We start from the raw sequence: 14,488 nt of genomic DNA, 5'->3' as shown, positions 1-14,488 counted from the left end.
TATGCAGATGCACTTCATGTGTATCATTATTGTTTATGTTATGGTATTCTCACTGTTCCCTATGTACTACAGCATTCCCTAAAATACTATAATCTGACCTTGAACTTTACTCAGCCCTCCTGTCCTTCCATTGAAATACAAGCTGGAATTAAATTAAGCATCTGCTCGGGAGCTTGGATGGTTCTGTATCTCTTATAAAAGATTGCCCCCCTGGAGGGCACAGAGGGCTACGATGAATCACCATTACTGAAAAGATATTATAGCAGTTTAAGCCACAGTGTATATTAGCAAATGAGGAAGGTCATAGAAAAGATACAGTATCAATATTTCCAAGTAAAAGTATAGCTCATTGCTCAAAATTCATTAACTGGCAGAAGTTCAGAAGATAAATCTACCAAAATCTTTGTGATTTTACAGTTTTTGTCATGCATATTATTACATGTTCCCTTTTCATTGTTTTGTTATATTTTTAAATATACATGTGAAGTAACTTTTGGCTATGTTGAAATTATTTATGTGTGTGTATGTAGGTAAGATACCTTTCTGCAGCTGGCTGTCCAGTCACTAGTTAGACGAATTTCTGCCAATTAATTTTACACTGAACTGCCTTCTTGGTAAAAATCACCTCCAATCTCCAACTACAGCAGGCTGTTAACTGTAGCTTTCCTTTTCTACTGCCAGCGTAGGTGTATAAACTAATACCACAGCTTCCCATGTTTATGTTTTTGGTATCATCTAAATGAATGTGCAGCTTTCTTATAATGTCTTATTTTAAGACAAATGCATTTTTTTCTCTCAATCAAGTTTTTATAGGTTGTGGGACAATTTATATTACCAGGTTTTAATCAAACTTGTCATGTGATCTTTTCTTTGCCTGTGAAAAAAGGCTTGAAATGAGCAGTTGGAAAACAGCTTCATCTGAAAAAAAAGAAACTCAGATATCTGACAGGATTTGCTCAATTTCCTTCTAACATGCGCTGTTCAGTACATTCAATGATCGGAATGCTGAATAAATAAGAAGGAATATAGCAACCCCCGGGTTTGCACGAGTGGCAAGAAGTATGAGAGATCACATACAGCAAAATTACAGCTGAAGCTGAGTACCTCTGTCATTTTCTAAGGTTCTTCACTTTCCCGTAGCTTGGAGGGATGCACACAGGTCCATGTGCTTAACTCTAGCCCACTTTTCCTTCTCATATTTAAGCTCTTCTGGTTTCCTGAGCATCTCTTGCTCCTCCTGTCTGTCCTGTCCTCTTCTCCTTCCCTGTAGATACAGCAAGAGAGTTATCCTTTATTGTATTGTATGTCTGACTGATAGCTTTTCTGAGATCAGGAAGCAGGAAAATTTTGGGCAAATCTAGTAGCTTTATTGGTGGTAGCTTTTGGAGGGTGAGAGTGGTACAGGTAGGTAAACAGTCATATGATCTCAAGAATTTACTATTTTGATGGTAATTTTTTGCAATTTCCAGTTAGTATCTAGTATAGGTTAAAAAAACCCCCTGGTTCTCAGAGGTAAAATGAGATACAGAGATTGTTGGTGATGTTTCTGTGGAGTACTCCAATGGAGCGAGAGGGAAGGGTGTTGGAAGTTACGAGTAAGTGGAAAAGATGCTCTTTTTATTTTGACTATGTGATAGAAGACCTTTAACCTGCACTGGAACTACTTAATAGTAGAGTGGGACTGCAGAATGGTGGTTGCAGAGAGTCTTTTTTTTGTTCTAATAAAACTACAGCTGCCACTTATATTCTTCCTGTCTGTCTGTTGTTCATATACTTACTAACTTGCCACCTGCTCAACACACCTTTGGCTGAAGAACAAGAATGGAAACTTTTTGAAATATTCAGTTTCAAGGCTGAAAGTTCTATTGTGTTTCAAAAAAGGAGAACTGAAATAGATTTCTGCTGTAACTATAATGGACTTAACTATGTGCTCATCACAATGAATATGTTATTTTAAAAAAGTCCTAGCAAAAAAAAAAGAAAAAAAAAATCAGGGTGGAAATTACCATAATATGTCTAGATTGTGTTTTATTAGTAAGGGGTTTTGTGTATTAGATATTTTGAATGTTTTCTTAATTTCAAAGAAAAACTTTATTTTTAACTTTAAAAAATTTATTTTTAAAAAAATTCTGCAGGTTAGCCATGCAACTCCTTAACGTCTTTAGCAGACCCTGCTTGGGTCAGGCAAGCTGCTTTGAAGTTTAAGTTCTGTAAGCAAATCATTTAGGTGCATTGGAAGCATGTCACAAAGAATAATTTGGACAGTCCATGTTTTGATTGTTGAATCTAAGTAATCATTATTGTTGGGATTAAAAAGAAGTTATTTAGAAATATATAAATTTAGCTGATGATACAGTGAGAGCATTTCTACTTTGCAAGGACAAAAGGAGTATTGCTATGGATTTTCATCCTAGGCACATAACTGCTGAAATGGTTCAAGAGACCTGCAACATAATTTACCAGTAAGTTAATAGAGTTCAGAGTCATATGAACTTTTCATTATACATGAAAAAGAGATTACTTCCACTCTAATTTTTATCATCAAAGGTGCCATTTAGCAGTAAAAGCAAAGATAAACAAATCAGCTACAATGGGAAATGGCTTTTCAGAAAGTGACTTTGAACTATATAGCTCTAAGTTCACTAAAAATGAATTCCATTGTAAGAAATGCACAGCTTTTACTTGAAGAAGCAAGTGTTTGTTTAAGAGTAGAGTACCTTAGATATAGTAGTGTAACATCTGTAAATATTTGGGACCATTCCTTTTTTGGAGAAAGTCACAAATATATATAAAAGTTTTAAATTATCATAGTTGAAGTCTTACATTTCAGAGACTACAAAATCTAGTTCCAACTTCAGAAATGCTTTTCTTGATTGAAATTGGTGTGTTTCTTTAGAGAACTTTCTATGATTAGGAGAATATTATGATCTTTAGTAGTTCATAGTTCTTGGGTGGAACGTAGCTGACTAAATCAATGAACTACATCTAGCTGTATATACTTTGTCATTTACACATCATTATAGTATAGTCATGTTTTTTGTGTAAAGTAACTGTAAAACCAGTATGTGTGACAGTCAATTAAAACTTGTTTCCTTCGTATTTGTTTTGGCATTCCACATACAGTATCATGCATTCACTTTGATATGTAAACAGCAGCTTATCGATTTCATGTAAAGGAAGAAGGAAACTTTTGAATTACTGATGTTGATGGCTAAATTGAGGTTGCCACATCTGTGTTGCAATAGATGACAGAACTGGGCTCACTGTGATATTCTAACAGTTTGTGTAGTTAATATAAATATTTAGTGTAAAGAAGCCAGATTTTCTTAATAATTTAGTCTGCAGTTACAAATGTTATCACATAGTCAATGGAAAAAAACCCCTACCTTCTATTTCAAAGTTTCTGTGATAGTTTATTAGCTATAAATTTGTTTACTTTTTGTCCATAAACTTCTTTATTTTGAAGTTTATGAAATTTAGGTTTTATGTAAAAGATTAAAAAAAAATCTTCTGGCCTCAGTCTTCACGTTTGAGTACTTCCTAAACTGAGAGAGGTGTCGTCTTATTACACAAAACAACTGCAAGTTGAAATCCAATCCTACGCTGTCTTGCATATTTTTTTATATAGGGTGTACTTTTTTGGCTTTTTAATAAGAGTTTTAATGTCAATCCTTTTGTGTTCACGTAAAGAACTGGAAAAATAGGTACGAGAATTTTAATTAGTTGGCTAGATTAAAAGCAAGTAGTATCAACTTGTGTTTTGTATGTATAGAATTATCAGATACCTGTGTATCTGATAGCCTTTCGAGGTAGCCATTTCTAATCTAAATTTTGAAGACTTAAAATAGCCAATACTATTGAAATTTTGTGACCAAGATTAATATTATGTATAACATAGATACACTTCTGTGTGTACATGCTTACAATTGTGTGTTACAAGCTCTAGTAATTATCATGTATGTGAGTACATGAGTTCATAATTTTAGCTGTTTGTTACTGTGAAGTTTATCAATGCTTTCTGAAAGAATTTTGGTATAAGTTTACTTCAGTGGGAAGTAAGTTGTTTCCAAATTACTTCTAGGCACTGGAGACTTTAAAAATGTTTGAAAAAAAGGATAGCAGAGTAAAGAGTGCAGCTGCAACAAACCTTTCATTCCTTTATTATTTGGTAAGTGTTTGCTTCAACAAAACCAGTTAAGAACTGCAGTTTATGTTGCAACTTCTGTGTCTTTGTACCAATTTTTGTGTGTGTCTAAGTAATCTCTGTAAACAACAAGAAACTGCATGTTAGAGGAGTTATTCTGGAACACCCAGTCTTGGCTGTGGTTGAAGTTTGGAGCATGTGCTTTGTATCCTGTTGTTGGGAGGAAGAGTGAGATTGAGCTGCAGGCCACAGAAGTATGCCTGCAGTGTGATTTGTGCAGAAACTCAGCAGTGGCATTTAAAACTCAGTTCCTGAAGACCCTGGCTGAACTTCAGGAACATTTGAAGTATGTAGCTTAGGCAGGTGTGTTTGTGCATGAATTTTGTTGGGTATGGGGATTTATTTTTGGTTTGGTTTTTTATTTTTTTGGGGTTTTTTGTTTTTTTTTAAGAAATACTGCTTTGCAACAAAGAAAACCTCCAGAGTGGCAAAGTTTTGGGGCAGGGTGGCAAAACACGTCTCAAGTGTTAAGTTCTCTGAAACTTGAAAGAGATGATCTGCCTTATGCAAATACATAAGGAATATTTTAGGACTAAAGAATGTATTATTTTTTTCATCCTCAGTCTTTCGAAATTCCACTATATCAACTGTAAGAAGCTACAGCTGCAAGAAAATTGACTGACAAATGACTAATACAATGTTTGTTTTGTTCATGTAGGAGAATGAATTGGCACAAGCAACTAACTATGCAGATTTAGCTGTAAATTCTGATAGGTACAATCCAGCAGCTCTAACTAACAAAGGAAATACTGTTTTTGCAAACGGAGACTATGAAAAAGCAGCTGAGTTTTATAAGGAAGCTCTCAGGAATGATTCCTCATGCACTGAAGCACTTTATAATCTTGGTAAGCCAAAGGTGCTTTTGTGATTTAGCTTTTGTCTAAAGGTAACACTAGTGTTTCTGAGAATCTGGCTTTCAAAGTTTTCTTGTACAGAAATATATACTAATTATTATTACTTTATTCAGTAATTTATGTTATAGCAAGGTATAATTTGTACCTCCTATCTGTTCTGCAAAAAAATACCAGTGTTAACAACATCAACTAGGAACTGCAGATGATTAAGTCACAGTGAAGATAAAAATTTCTACTATCTACCAAAAATATACCAGTTTTAGCATTATTAAACCATCAGAGTCATTCCCCTCTAAAAGCCCTCCCTTTCCCACATTCATTGTGTTCAAAAAGTGAGATTACATATGTTCTTGGTCTTTGATTAGGTTCGTGTTCCTTGTGTTTATGAGTTTGGTAAGTCATACTAGCTGGTAAGAATTATAAGTGTGGCTCTCAAGAATAGAGTCCATCAATGTCAAGGTGGTTATACTGCCTCTGAGTACCATATTCCTATTTCATTTTTCTTGGTTCTTCTATCAGTTAATATGCTGAAGTCATCTTTTTCTCATTGCATTAATACTGTAACCTTTATTTTTTAGGTTTAACATACAAGAAGTTAAACAGAATAGATGAAGCTTTGGATTGTTTTCTGAAACTCCATGCAATCCTTCGAAATAGTGCCCAAGTCCTTCACCAGATAGCAAACATGTATCTTTTTCTGGATTATGATAAGGGATGGTGGTTTTAGTAAACCATTTAATCTGAAATATGTGTTTCAATCATGACACGACAACTTAGAAATTTACTGTAGCGTCCATTATAATTAGGATAATCATGCATAGATTCATCCTCTGACGTTTGTAAAAATGAGAACAGAACTTACAACCTTCTTGGATGTTTCCAGTGAAGCAAGTGAAGAAATACATTAAGACTGTTCACATTGCAGGGAATACATTTACACTCAGTATTAAAATGTGTCCTGGAATTTTTAAAATGCTGCTGATTTTATCATGAAAATAATGTGGCAGATGTAAGCACAATGGAGTAAAACCTTTAAGAAAAAAATAATATAGTTAATGAAAGTGAAGTTCTGTTCTGAAAGCTATTTTCAGATTAGTTAATGTGTGTGTGTAAGAAAATATTTGTCTCCCAGCACTGCAAAAGCTCAACAGATTGAAAAGCTGAGAAGGGGAGGGGTTGGCTTTGCACATCACCAGTGATATTCTACACTATGAATTTCTTTAACAATGCTTCTGAGGATGTGCAAATTGTAATAAAGTCCTCCCCAAGGCAGAACAGATTCCAGTTGCTGTACTACGCTTTTAAGAATAGTGAAGGTAATAAAAATATATTTTAGTCAGTAAAATAAGTAATCTCCAACACCACAAAAGGGCTGTGATCTCTATTCCGTGCCTAGCCCTGTTACAACAGCATAAATGGCCCTACAACTCCCAGTTCCCATCTGGGGGAGAATTTCTCTGCTCCACTGCTATGTAAAACTGCTTTCCACCAACACTCACAAGCTTTTTCCATGAAGGGTAGGGTGCAGCAGAAACTGAAAAAACATGTTGGGCAGTAGCTCCAGCTCACATTGCTGCAGAGGTCTGAGCCATTGTGCTGCTCAGGGGCAACTGAGAAGGGGAGAGCACACTGCAGGCCTAATTACAGCTAAAGCTCCTCTGTTCTCTGGACCAGAATTGTACACTGTGCTGTGCTTCTTAGACATAGAGCAGAAAATCTCACTGCAGGCAAAAGTCTGTTGTTGAGGACAGCATTACCTAATCACTTACTTTAGGACAAAATAACATATTAGGAAAAACTAACCAACCTGTGAAGGCTACAAATGAATCGCCTGGGTCTCACACTTCATTCTTATAAATGAGGAAGTCAAAGTAAAATTAGTGACAGAGGGGAGAACCGAGGCCAAAGTTCTGTTGAGCCCGAAGTGTTTTTAAGGTGAAAGAGCAGGCAAAGCCTCTGAATATTTCTCTTACTTCAGCATAACAAAAATACTTTCTGATACGAATGAAATTATGAAAACAATGTGTAAAAAAAAAAAAAAAAAAAAAAAAAAATCCCAGTGTATCTCCACACTACAGTGACTGGCGTATCTGTCTAGCATATGGATTATGTTATGTAAAGTAGTAGGAATTCTGAGTAAATCAAAAGATCATCAGCATCAGTCCTTGACTGAAGAAAACTCAGATATGAGATCATGGAAGATCCCAATCAAGCCATAGAGTGGCTCCTGCAGTTGATCAGCGTAGTACCAACTGATCCACATGTACTTTCAAAGCTAGGGAAATTATACGATAATGAAGGTGATAAATCCCAAGCTTTTCATTATTACTATGAGGTACTTGCTCTTCATTGCTTTTCCAGTGTGCTTTGTAATAATTAAAGAAAATTTTGACCTAGGTTCCTATATCAAATTAACAATTGATTCATTTAAACTTTAAAAAATGCAATTAAAAAAAAAAGATATTTTGGGGGAGAGAGAGTTGACAAAATATAATTTTTGTAGTCAGATCCTAAGGAAACACATAGCCTGTGTTTCTACATGGTATTTGACCTCAGACTTTAATTTTTCATATGGTCATTGTTTACATTGACTCCTAACAATTTTAATTTAAAATATAGTCTGAGATGAAATAAAAAATGGATATAATAAATGTAATTTTAAAGGTGTGTAACATGACTGTGTTGATTGGAAGCTATATCTGTTTAATGGATATGGAGAGATATATATAATGTGTTTGTGTTTATGTATGTGAGTTTATATATATATTTTCATGGTACAGCTACACATTATGTATACACAGTTGCCTAAAGATAGGCATCCTCTCTCATTTCAAACGAGCTACAGTACTGTCTGTAGTTTGTAGAGATTATTCTGGTTTAGAAACAGGAATAAGACAGGAAGTTGCTTTGCTGCAATCTGAGGGGGGGGGGGGTTTATCCATATAAAGCGAGGATGACCAAAAGCTGTGTTGCAATCTGAATACTAGTGGAGTTGTGCTTGATGATAATTTTGCTGCCTGTTTCAGTGGGAATTTCTAAAAAGCCGAAAATGTTATTTATATACATATGTATTTCATAGAAAAGAATGCTTCTAGAATCACAGAATCACAGAATCACAGAATCATATAGGTTGGAAAAGACCTTTAAGATCATCGAGTCCAACCATAAACCTAACACTGCCAAAAACCACCACTACACCATGTCTCTAAGTACCTCATCCAAACGTCCTTTAAATACCTCCAGGGATGGCGACTCAACCACTTCCCTGGGCAGCCTGTTCCAATGCTTGATAACCCTCTCGGTGAAGAAAAATTTCCTAATATCCAGTCTAAACCTCCCCTGGCGCAACTTGAGGCCATTTCCTCTTGTCCTATCACTTGTTACCTGGGAGAAGAGACCGACCCCCACCTCTCTACAACCTCCTTTCAGGTAGTTGTAGAGAGCGATGAGGTCTCCCCTCAGCCTCCTTTTCTCCAGGCTAAACAGTCCCAGCTCCCTCAGCCGCTCCTCATAAGACTTCTGCTCCAGACCCTTCACCAGCTTTGTTGCCCTTCTCTGTACGCGCTCCAGTACCTCAATATCCCTCTTGTAGTGGGGGGCCCAAAACTGAACACAGTATTCGAGGTGCGGCCTCACCAGTGCCGAGTACAGGGGCACAATCACTTCCCTAGTCCTGCTGGCCACGCTATTTTTGATACAGGCCAGGATGCCATTGGCCTTCTTGGCCGCCTGGGCACACTGCTGGCTCATATTCAGGCGGCTGTCAACCAACACCCCCAGGTCCTTCTCTGCCAGGCAGCTTTCCAGCCACTCTTCCCCAAGCCTGTAGCGTTGCATGGGGTTGCTGTGGCCCAAGTGCAGGACCTTGCACTTGGCCTTGTTAAACCTCATACAATTCACCCCAGCCCATCGATCCAGCCTGTCCAGTCTGCTAGAGTTTTCCAGCAGAATGATTTGGGTGTGGAATTGTACACGTATTACTTAGCATTGTTTAATGTTTTAGGTAACTTATTCACATGTAGACATGATCTAACCAAACATTTTTGCTGTTGCAAACTGTTTAAAATACTATTTCAAATAAGGCTAGATGGAAAATGTGACAGACTTATCTCGGGTAACTTCTAAAAACCATTCTGTAATTAGAAAACTTGGCATGCTTTTTTTTTTTTTTTTTTTTTCCTTTTTTTTCAGGATTATTTAGTATAGCACACTACTTCCATTCATATACTACATGTTTTTGGCATCTGGAGAATTAAACACTTGAGTAAGATATTCCAGAAGTAACATAAAGATGTTGTTTATCACTAAAATTGTGTTTCTTTCACCTTTCCTATTTTGTCAGTCATACCGGTATTTCCCTTCAAACATTGAGGTCATTGAATGGCTTGGAGCCTATTACATTGACACTCAGTTTTGTGAAAAAGCCATTGAGTACTTTGAAAGAGCAGCACTTATTCTGTAAGTAATTATTGTTTTATGTCTACTCAAATATTTTGTGATTAGACATCCATAAGTATACCTAGAGATAAATTAGTTGGATAACTTTAATACTATAAGCAAATACCAGAGTTAAGAATATTTGGGATATTATTTAATTTTCTCAACTTTCTGTTCATGTACAGTGTGGTTTTGCTCTTACTGTGCAATTTCAATGTTAAGTAAGATCCTCCATTGGGCCCAAGATAGCATTAAGTATTAGAATCTCTTTTCTCTATCCTCTGCCATTAAATACAGCTATGAAGTGGGGAACAGCTCTCCTGAGCCACCAAGACCCCCTTCTGTATGGCTTTATGTGAAATATTTCCTTTCTATTATTTTATCATGCAGGGTGGATTTGATGGTTTAGATAAATGCATCTTCTAGCAGTTCTTGCTGCATTTCCACTTTTCACGTAACTTCTACCCCATAAAAAGGCTATTACAAATAAGGTATAGAAGTAAGCAAAAAATGTGCAGTACAGAATTACCAATGGTTAGTGAAAATAAGTTGACAGATCAAACTGATCCTGACAGAGATATTTGAAATATATTGAGTTTAGTCCAGCAACTTAATTGCTGAAATTGTCCTTTAGCAGAATATGATGCACTTAAGAAAGTATATAGGCCATATATTTTATTTTAGATCAGAAAGGGAGCTTACCAGACAAATGGTTAATAAACAAAAATTTGGTCAAATTTAAATCTGTAATCCAGAGTTCAAACAGAATTCTAAAAAGACATGCATATGGTCTTTTTATGTGGAAACAAATATTTGTCTATATGTTCATGAAGAATTTTGTGTTAATAGACCAACTAAAATTCATGCAACTAAAATTCACTCCAACAAGTGTGAATTTCTCTATTTTGTGTTTTGGGAAACCTATGAAAAATCAGGCTAAGCAAAACTCAGTTATTGTTTGTCTTGTGATGATCTAAAATTTGACATTCTTTTTGTTCTGTGGATCTGAATGACATGCGTGAACAAGACAGCATGTGAACAAAAATTTGTACAATATTATTCAAGGAAAGATTATACTGCGAATAGGTTGTTAGAAGTTAAGTAAAAAATACTAATTCTGGTTTTGAAAGGGCTTGAGTTAGAGTAGACATTAATTAGAGAAGAGAAAATCCAAGGTTTAAATAAGAATTAAAAATTGAAACAAAAATAAATAGGAAAACATAGACTTCACCTAAATTGTGGTATAATTATAAAGAAATAGAGATGTAGGTTAGATGAAAATACACAGGAGACAGTTCACAGAAATCACAGTTCACAGGTTTGCCAGTATTCTTTTCAGTATAAATACTGGCCACCTTAAAAAAAAAAAAGTATTTATTCAAGCTATGAGATCTCATATGCTGGCATTCACGGCCTTCTTAGAAACTTTGGAAAGAAACAGCTGACACTAAAAAGAATTATTTCATAATCTTTTTTTGGCAAAATTATAAATATTTTATACTTTATGTTGCGCTCAGTCCATGCATGAAACACAAAGTATGTGGATTGTAAAGTACTTACGAATAATTGGCATATGAAATTCTTCCTTATTATTTGTATTAGTAATCTATCTGTAATATAGAGAAATTATTTCTCTGTGGGAGGAGATTTTTACTAGTATATAACAGAACATAGATGCTTTGGCATTTATTTGGTATTAAAAATAGAGTCTAGATATGCTGACTGATAAATATGAATTTGGGTTATAAATTGCTACTAATTGTAAATAAAGTTACATTTTCAAATTATAACTTTAACCATAACCAACATTTTTTAGTTAAACATTGTTTTGTGTATTCAGTGTTTTAATCACAATAATTACATTTTAAATTGCATTCTAAGATAACATGTTAGACAATGAATTGTTGAGAAACAGTTTTTCTTATGCACAAATCTATCATTTGTAAAAGGTATTGTGTGGCTAATGCTGGCTGCTGACAATTTATTTTCTCTAGAATTTTCCTACTGAACTGCGTAATAAACTTTATTATGGTGTCTGCTTGGCTGCCTTTATTGTTTACAGGAGACATATTCAGCTGAAACTAAAAAAGGTGAAGCAGCTGTCTTTCATAAGCTTGTTTGGCAACTACCAGGCAAACAGATTATTTAGAGTTAAAAATGGCCTGTGCTGTGGCTGGAGGGAAAAATTGAAGAGAATAAGTACAAAACTATTCTGAACATGTTAGTGTACAGTGCCTTTGGGATATGCTACTGTTGAATTGTAAGCCACATGTGAAAAGTGCTTTGGCTTATAGAGCATCCTTACACTGTTGACATGAAAATTTCCCAATTTTCACATTATCTTGACAAGAATGAGGAAAGAGTTCAACAGTTTTGTTGTACACGCTCAAACACCTCAAATATTTTCTCTGACCATATCTATCACCATTATGTGCTAAAAAGAGAAGGACAGGTAGCAGCTAGGTGATGACACAGAGGAGAAGCCAGAGTTCGAAGCTGTAAGTGGGGAGTGTACTTCCTGGCAGGGATTCCTTGGGTGTGCTTGGGACCCTACTGCTGGGACTTCCTCAGAATACAGTTTAGCATTTTGTTCTCCCCATTGTGTGGTTCTGTACCTCAGACAAAGATTAGTGGTTCACATGTCAGGTCTACTAATTGTGTCTGGTGCACAGAATCATGAGCAGGAGAAAGACTATAATATAGGAGTACAAATGAGTGACATCAAGGCCTGAACACAGGAGCATGATGCAGAGGTAAACTGTGTGTGAACTGAACAGGCTAAATTCTTCCTAGGAAGGCAGTACACTAGGGGAAAAATTTTAAGAATAGTTTAATAGTAGGTCTTTACCAATGCTATGCAGATTATTTTGCTTATTCATTGTTTGGCAGTGTGTATAATTTTATTTATATGCAGACCGACACAAGTGAAGTGGCAGCTGATGGTTGCCAGTTGCTACAGGAGAAGTGGTAAGTTCTGTAACTTTTTTGTAATTGGTTGGAGGTTTGTAACATTTTTTGTAATTAGTTGGGGTTGTTCAGCCTGAAGAAGAGAAGCCTGGAGAATGTATAAAGGGGGCTTATAAGAAAGATAGAGACTTTTTACCTGGGCCTGTAGTGACAGGACAAGGGGCAACGGTTTTGAACAGGAAGAGGGTAGACTTAGATTGGACATAAGGAAGAAATTTTTTTACGATGAGGGTGATGGAACACTGGAACAGGTTGCCCAGAGAAGCTGTGGATGCCCCATCATTGGAAGTGTTCAAGGAAGTTTGAGCAACCTGATCTAGTGAAAGATGTCCCTGCCAATGGCAGGGGGGGTCAGACTAGATGATCTTTAAAGGTCCCTTCCAACCCAAACTATTCTATGATTCTATGATTTGTTTTGTTTTGATTGATGTTTTGATTTTTTTTTTTTCTTTTGATCTTTTCTACCTGATGTGAATACTGGTCCTGAAGTTTGTTTGAAAATTCAGTTACACATTATTTTGTTACAAATTTCCTGTGTATATGTAATAAAACATGACTTTCCTTTTAAGTCCAGGAAGTGTGCCTGCACTGACTTATGCATGAAACACTCCTTGTGCTATTAAATAAGTAAAATAAAGAAAATACTACAGCATAAATGATCTGATAGAAGTTGGTTTTAATGTAATTATACTACCATCTGATCTAACATAAGTAATTAGATTTTAAAGTTGCTTAATTCCCATTCGTTTTCAACAGCAGGTATAATTTTTTTATATTAAAATAGTTTTTGCACTACGCAAACAAAAGACAGTCTTAATGTGCTGTATTTTCTTACTGGAAATATAATACACCAGTAAGCAAAATGGAAAGACACCAATCTTTCTGGGGTTTTTCATCAGCTAAAATGCATTCAAGGCACTTGATGATGTAAATGACACTCTTCTTTCTTGCTGTCCTGTTTTGTCACTCTCCTTTATGCTTTTTTAGAACTTTGCAGAACAGACTTCCATAATACATAAGTGCATTTTCTCACTCTGCTCAGTTATTTAATACAACAGTGAGAAAAGGAACAGGACCTAGGAAAGTCAGTGAATTAAGAACAGTCAGCACCACCCAAAACTAGACAGATTAACTGTTTTCCCAGCAAAGAAACATAATGGTTTTGGCTGCTTTTTAGATCATTTATGATTCATTGGCAAAATTCCCAGCTTATTGTGTTAACACACAGCAGGTGAGTTTGATCTTTACCTTGCACTAGGAAAATAAAAATAGTGGTATCTCAACAAACTTTTTTGTCAGCTATTTTATGGATATGAGGTGTTAGATTCACAGGGTCTATCAGTCCTTTCCATAATAAGCTGAAGCAAAAGTCGTAAAGAATAATTAATTTGCTACCAGATCTGGGCAGAGGAGAGACACACAATTAGTATTCTGATGGAAGGAAGGGTAGGCAGAGGTCAGCTGTTACACATTTCTATTTGACCAATCCATACATTTGTAGCCTCAGATAACCCCTGGTATGCTTAATACAGCTTGTCTAGTAGATGTGTCATAGAACAATGGGGTCCTAGAGACAGGTCAAAAAAGGGCAAAAAATCAGGAAACTCCTTTTAATTAATTCTGTTATTTACAGAATAATTTGGACTGTTTTCAGATGCTCCTGATCTTTACTACCAGTAACTAAAGAATGTTAAGTTTGGTTTTATCAAATTTGGTCTTATAATATTAAATCGTGTACTCAAACTAAAAAGATGAAGTGATGTTAAACTGCATCAATTTCTCATCAGATATTCTTTTTTATGTTTGGATATGTGGATAGAAGATGTTTGTTTTGTTTGCAGGTAACTACCAGAAAGCTCTAGAGAAATACAAAGTCATTCACAGAAAATTCCCAGAGAATGTTGAATGTAAGTTGTTTCATTGAGTGGTAAAACAATCAAAGGAAACTTTGTTACATTGAATATGTGTGCTAGTCATCGTATGACATAAGTATTTTTCATATGAAAATACTTTCATGAACTAACAT

The 14,488-nt window shown here is 35.5% G+C and overlaps 1 protein-coding gene across 4 annotated transcripts in view; it reads left to right on the top strand.

Annotated features, from left to right (window-relative positions):
* Positions 1 to 14,488, top strand: part of IFT88 (intraflagellar transport 88) — a 52,928-nt gene that overhangs the window by 19,860 nt on the left and 18,580 nt on the right. For all 4 annotated transcript variants that reach the window (XM_075490940.1, XM_075490939.1, XM_075490938.1 and 1 more), the window contains exons 16-22: positions 4,082 to 4,168; positions 4,863 to 5,049; positions 5,637 to 5,745; positions 7,243 to 7,393; positions 9,401 to 9,516; positions 12,410 to 12,462; positions 14,304 to 14,369. In XM_075490940.1, coding sequence (XP_075347055.1) covers positions 4,082 to 4,168; positions 4,863 to 5,049; positions 5,637 to 5,745; positions 7,243 to 7,393; positions 9,401 to 9,516; positions 12,410 to 12,462; positions 14,304 to 14,369 — 769 coding nt within the window. The remainder of the gene's footprint in view (positions 1 to 4,081; positions 4,169 to 4,862; positions 5,050 to 5,636; positions 5,746 to 7,242; positions 7,394 to 9,400; positions 9,517 to 12,409; positions 12,463 to 14,303; positions 14,370 to 14,488) is intronic.

This window comes from Mycteria americana, chromosome 1 (assembly GCF_035582795.1).
Source record: "Mycteria americana isolate JAX WOST 10 ecotype Jacksonville Zoo and Gardens chromosome 1, USCA_MyAme_1.0, whole genome shotgun sequence".
NCBI lineage: Eukaryota > Metazoa > Chordata > Aves > Ciconiiformes > Ciconiidae > Mycteria > Mycteria americana.
Note: the sequence above shows the minus strand (reverse complement) of the source record. Positions and strands in the feature narration are given on the sequence as shown.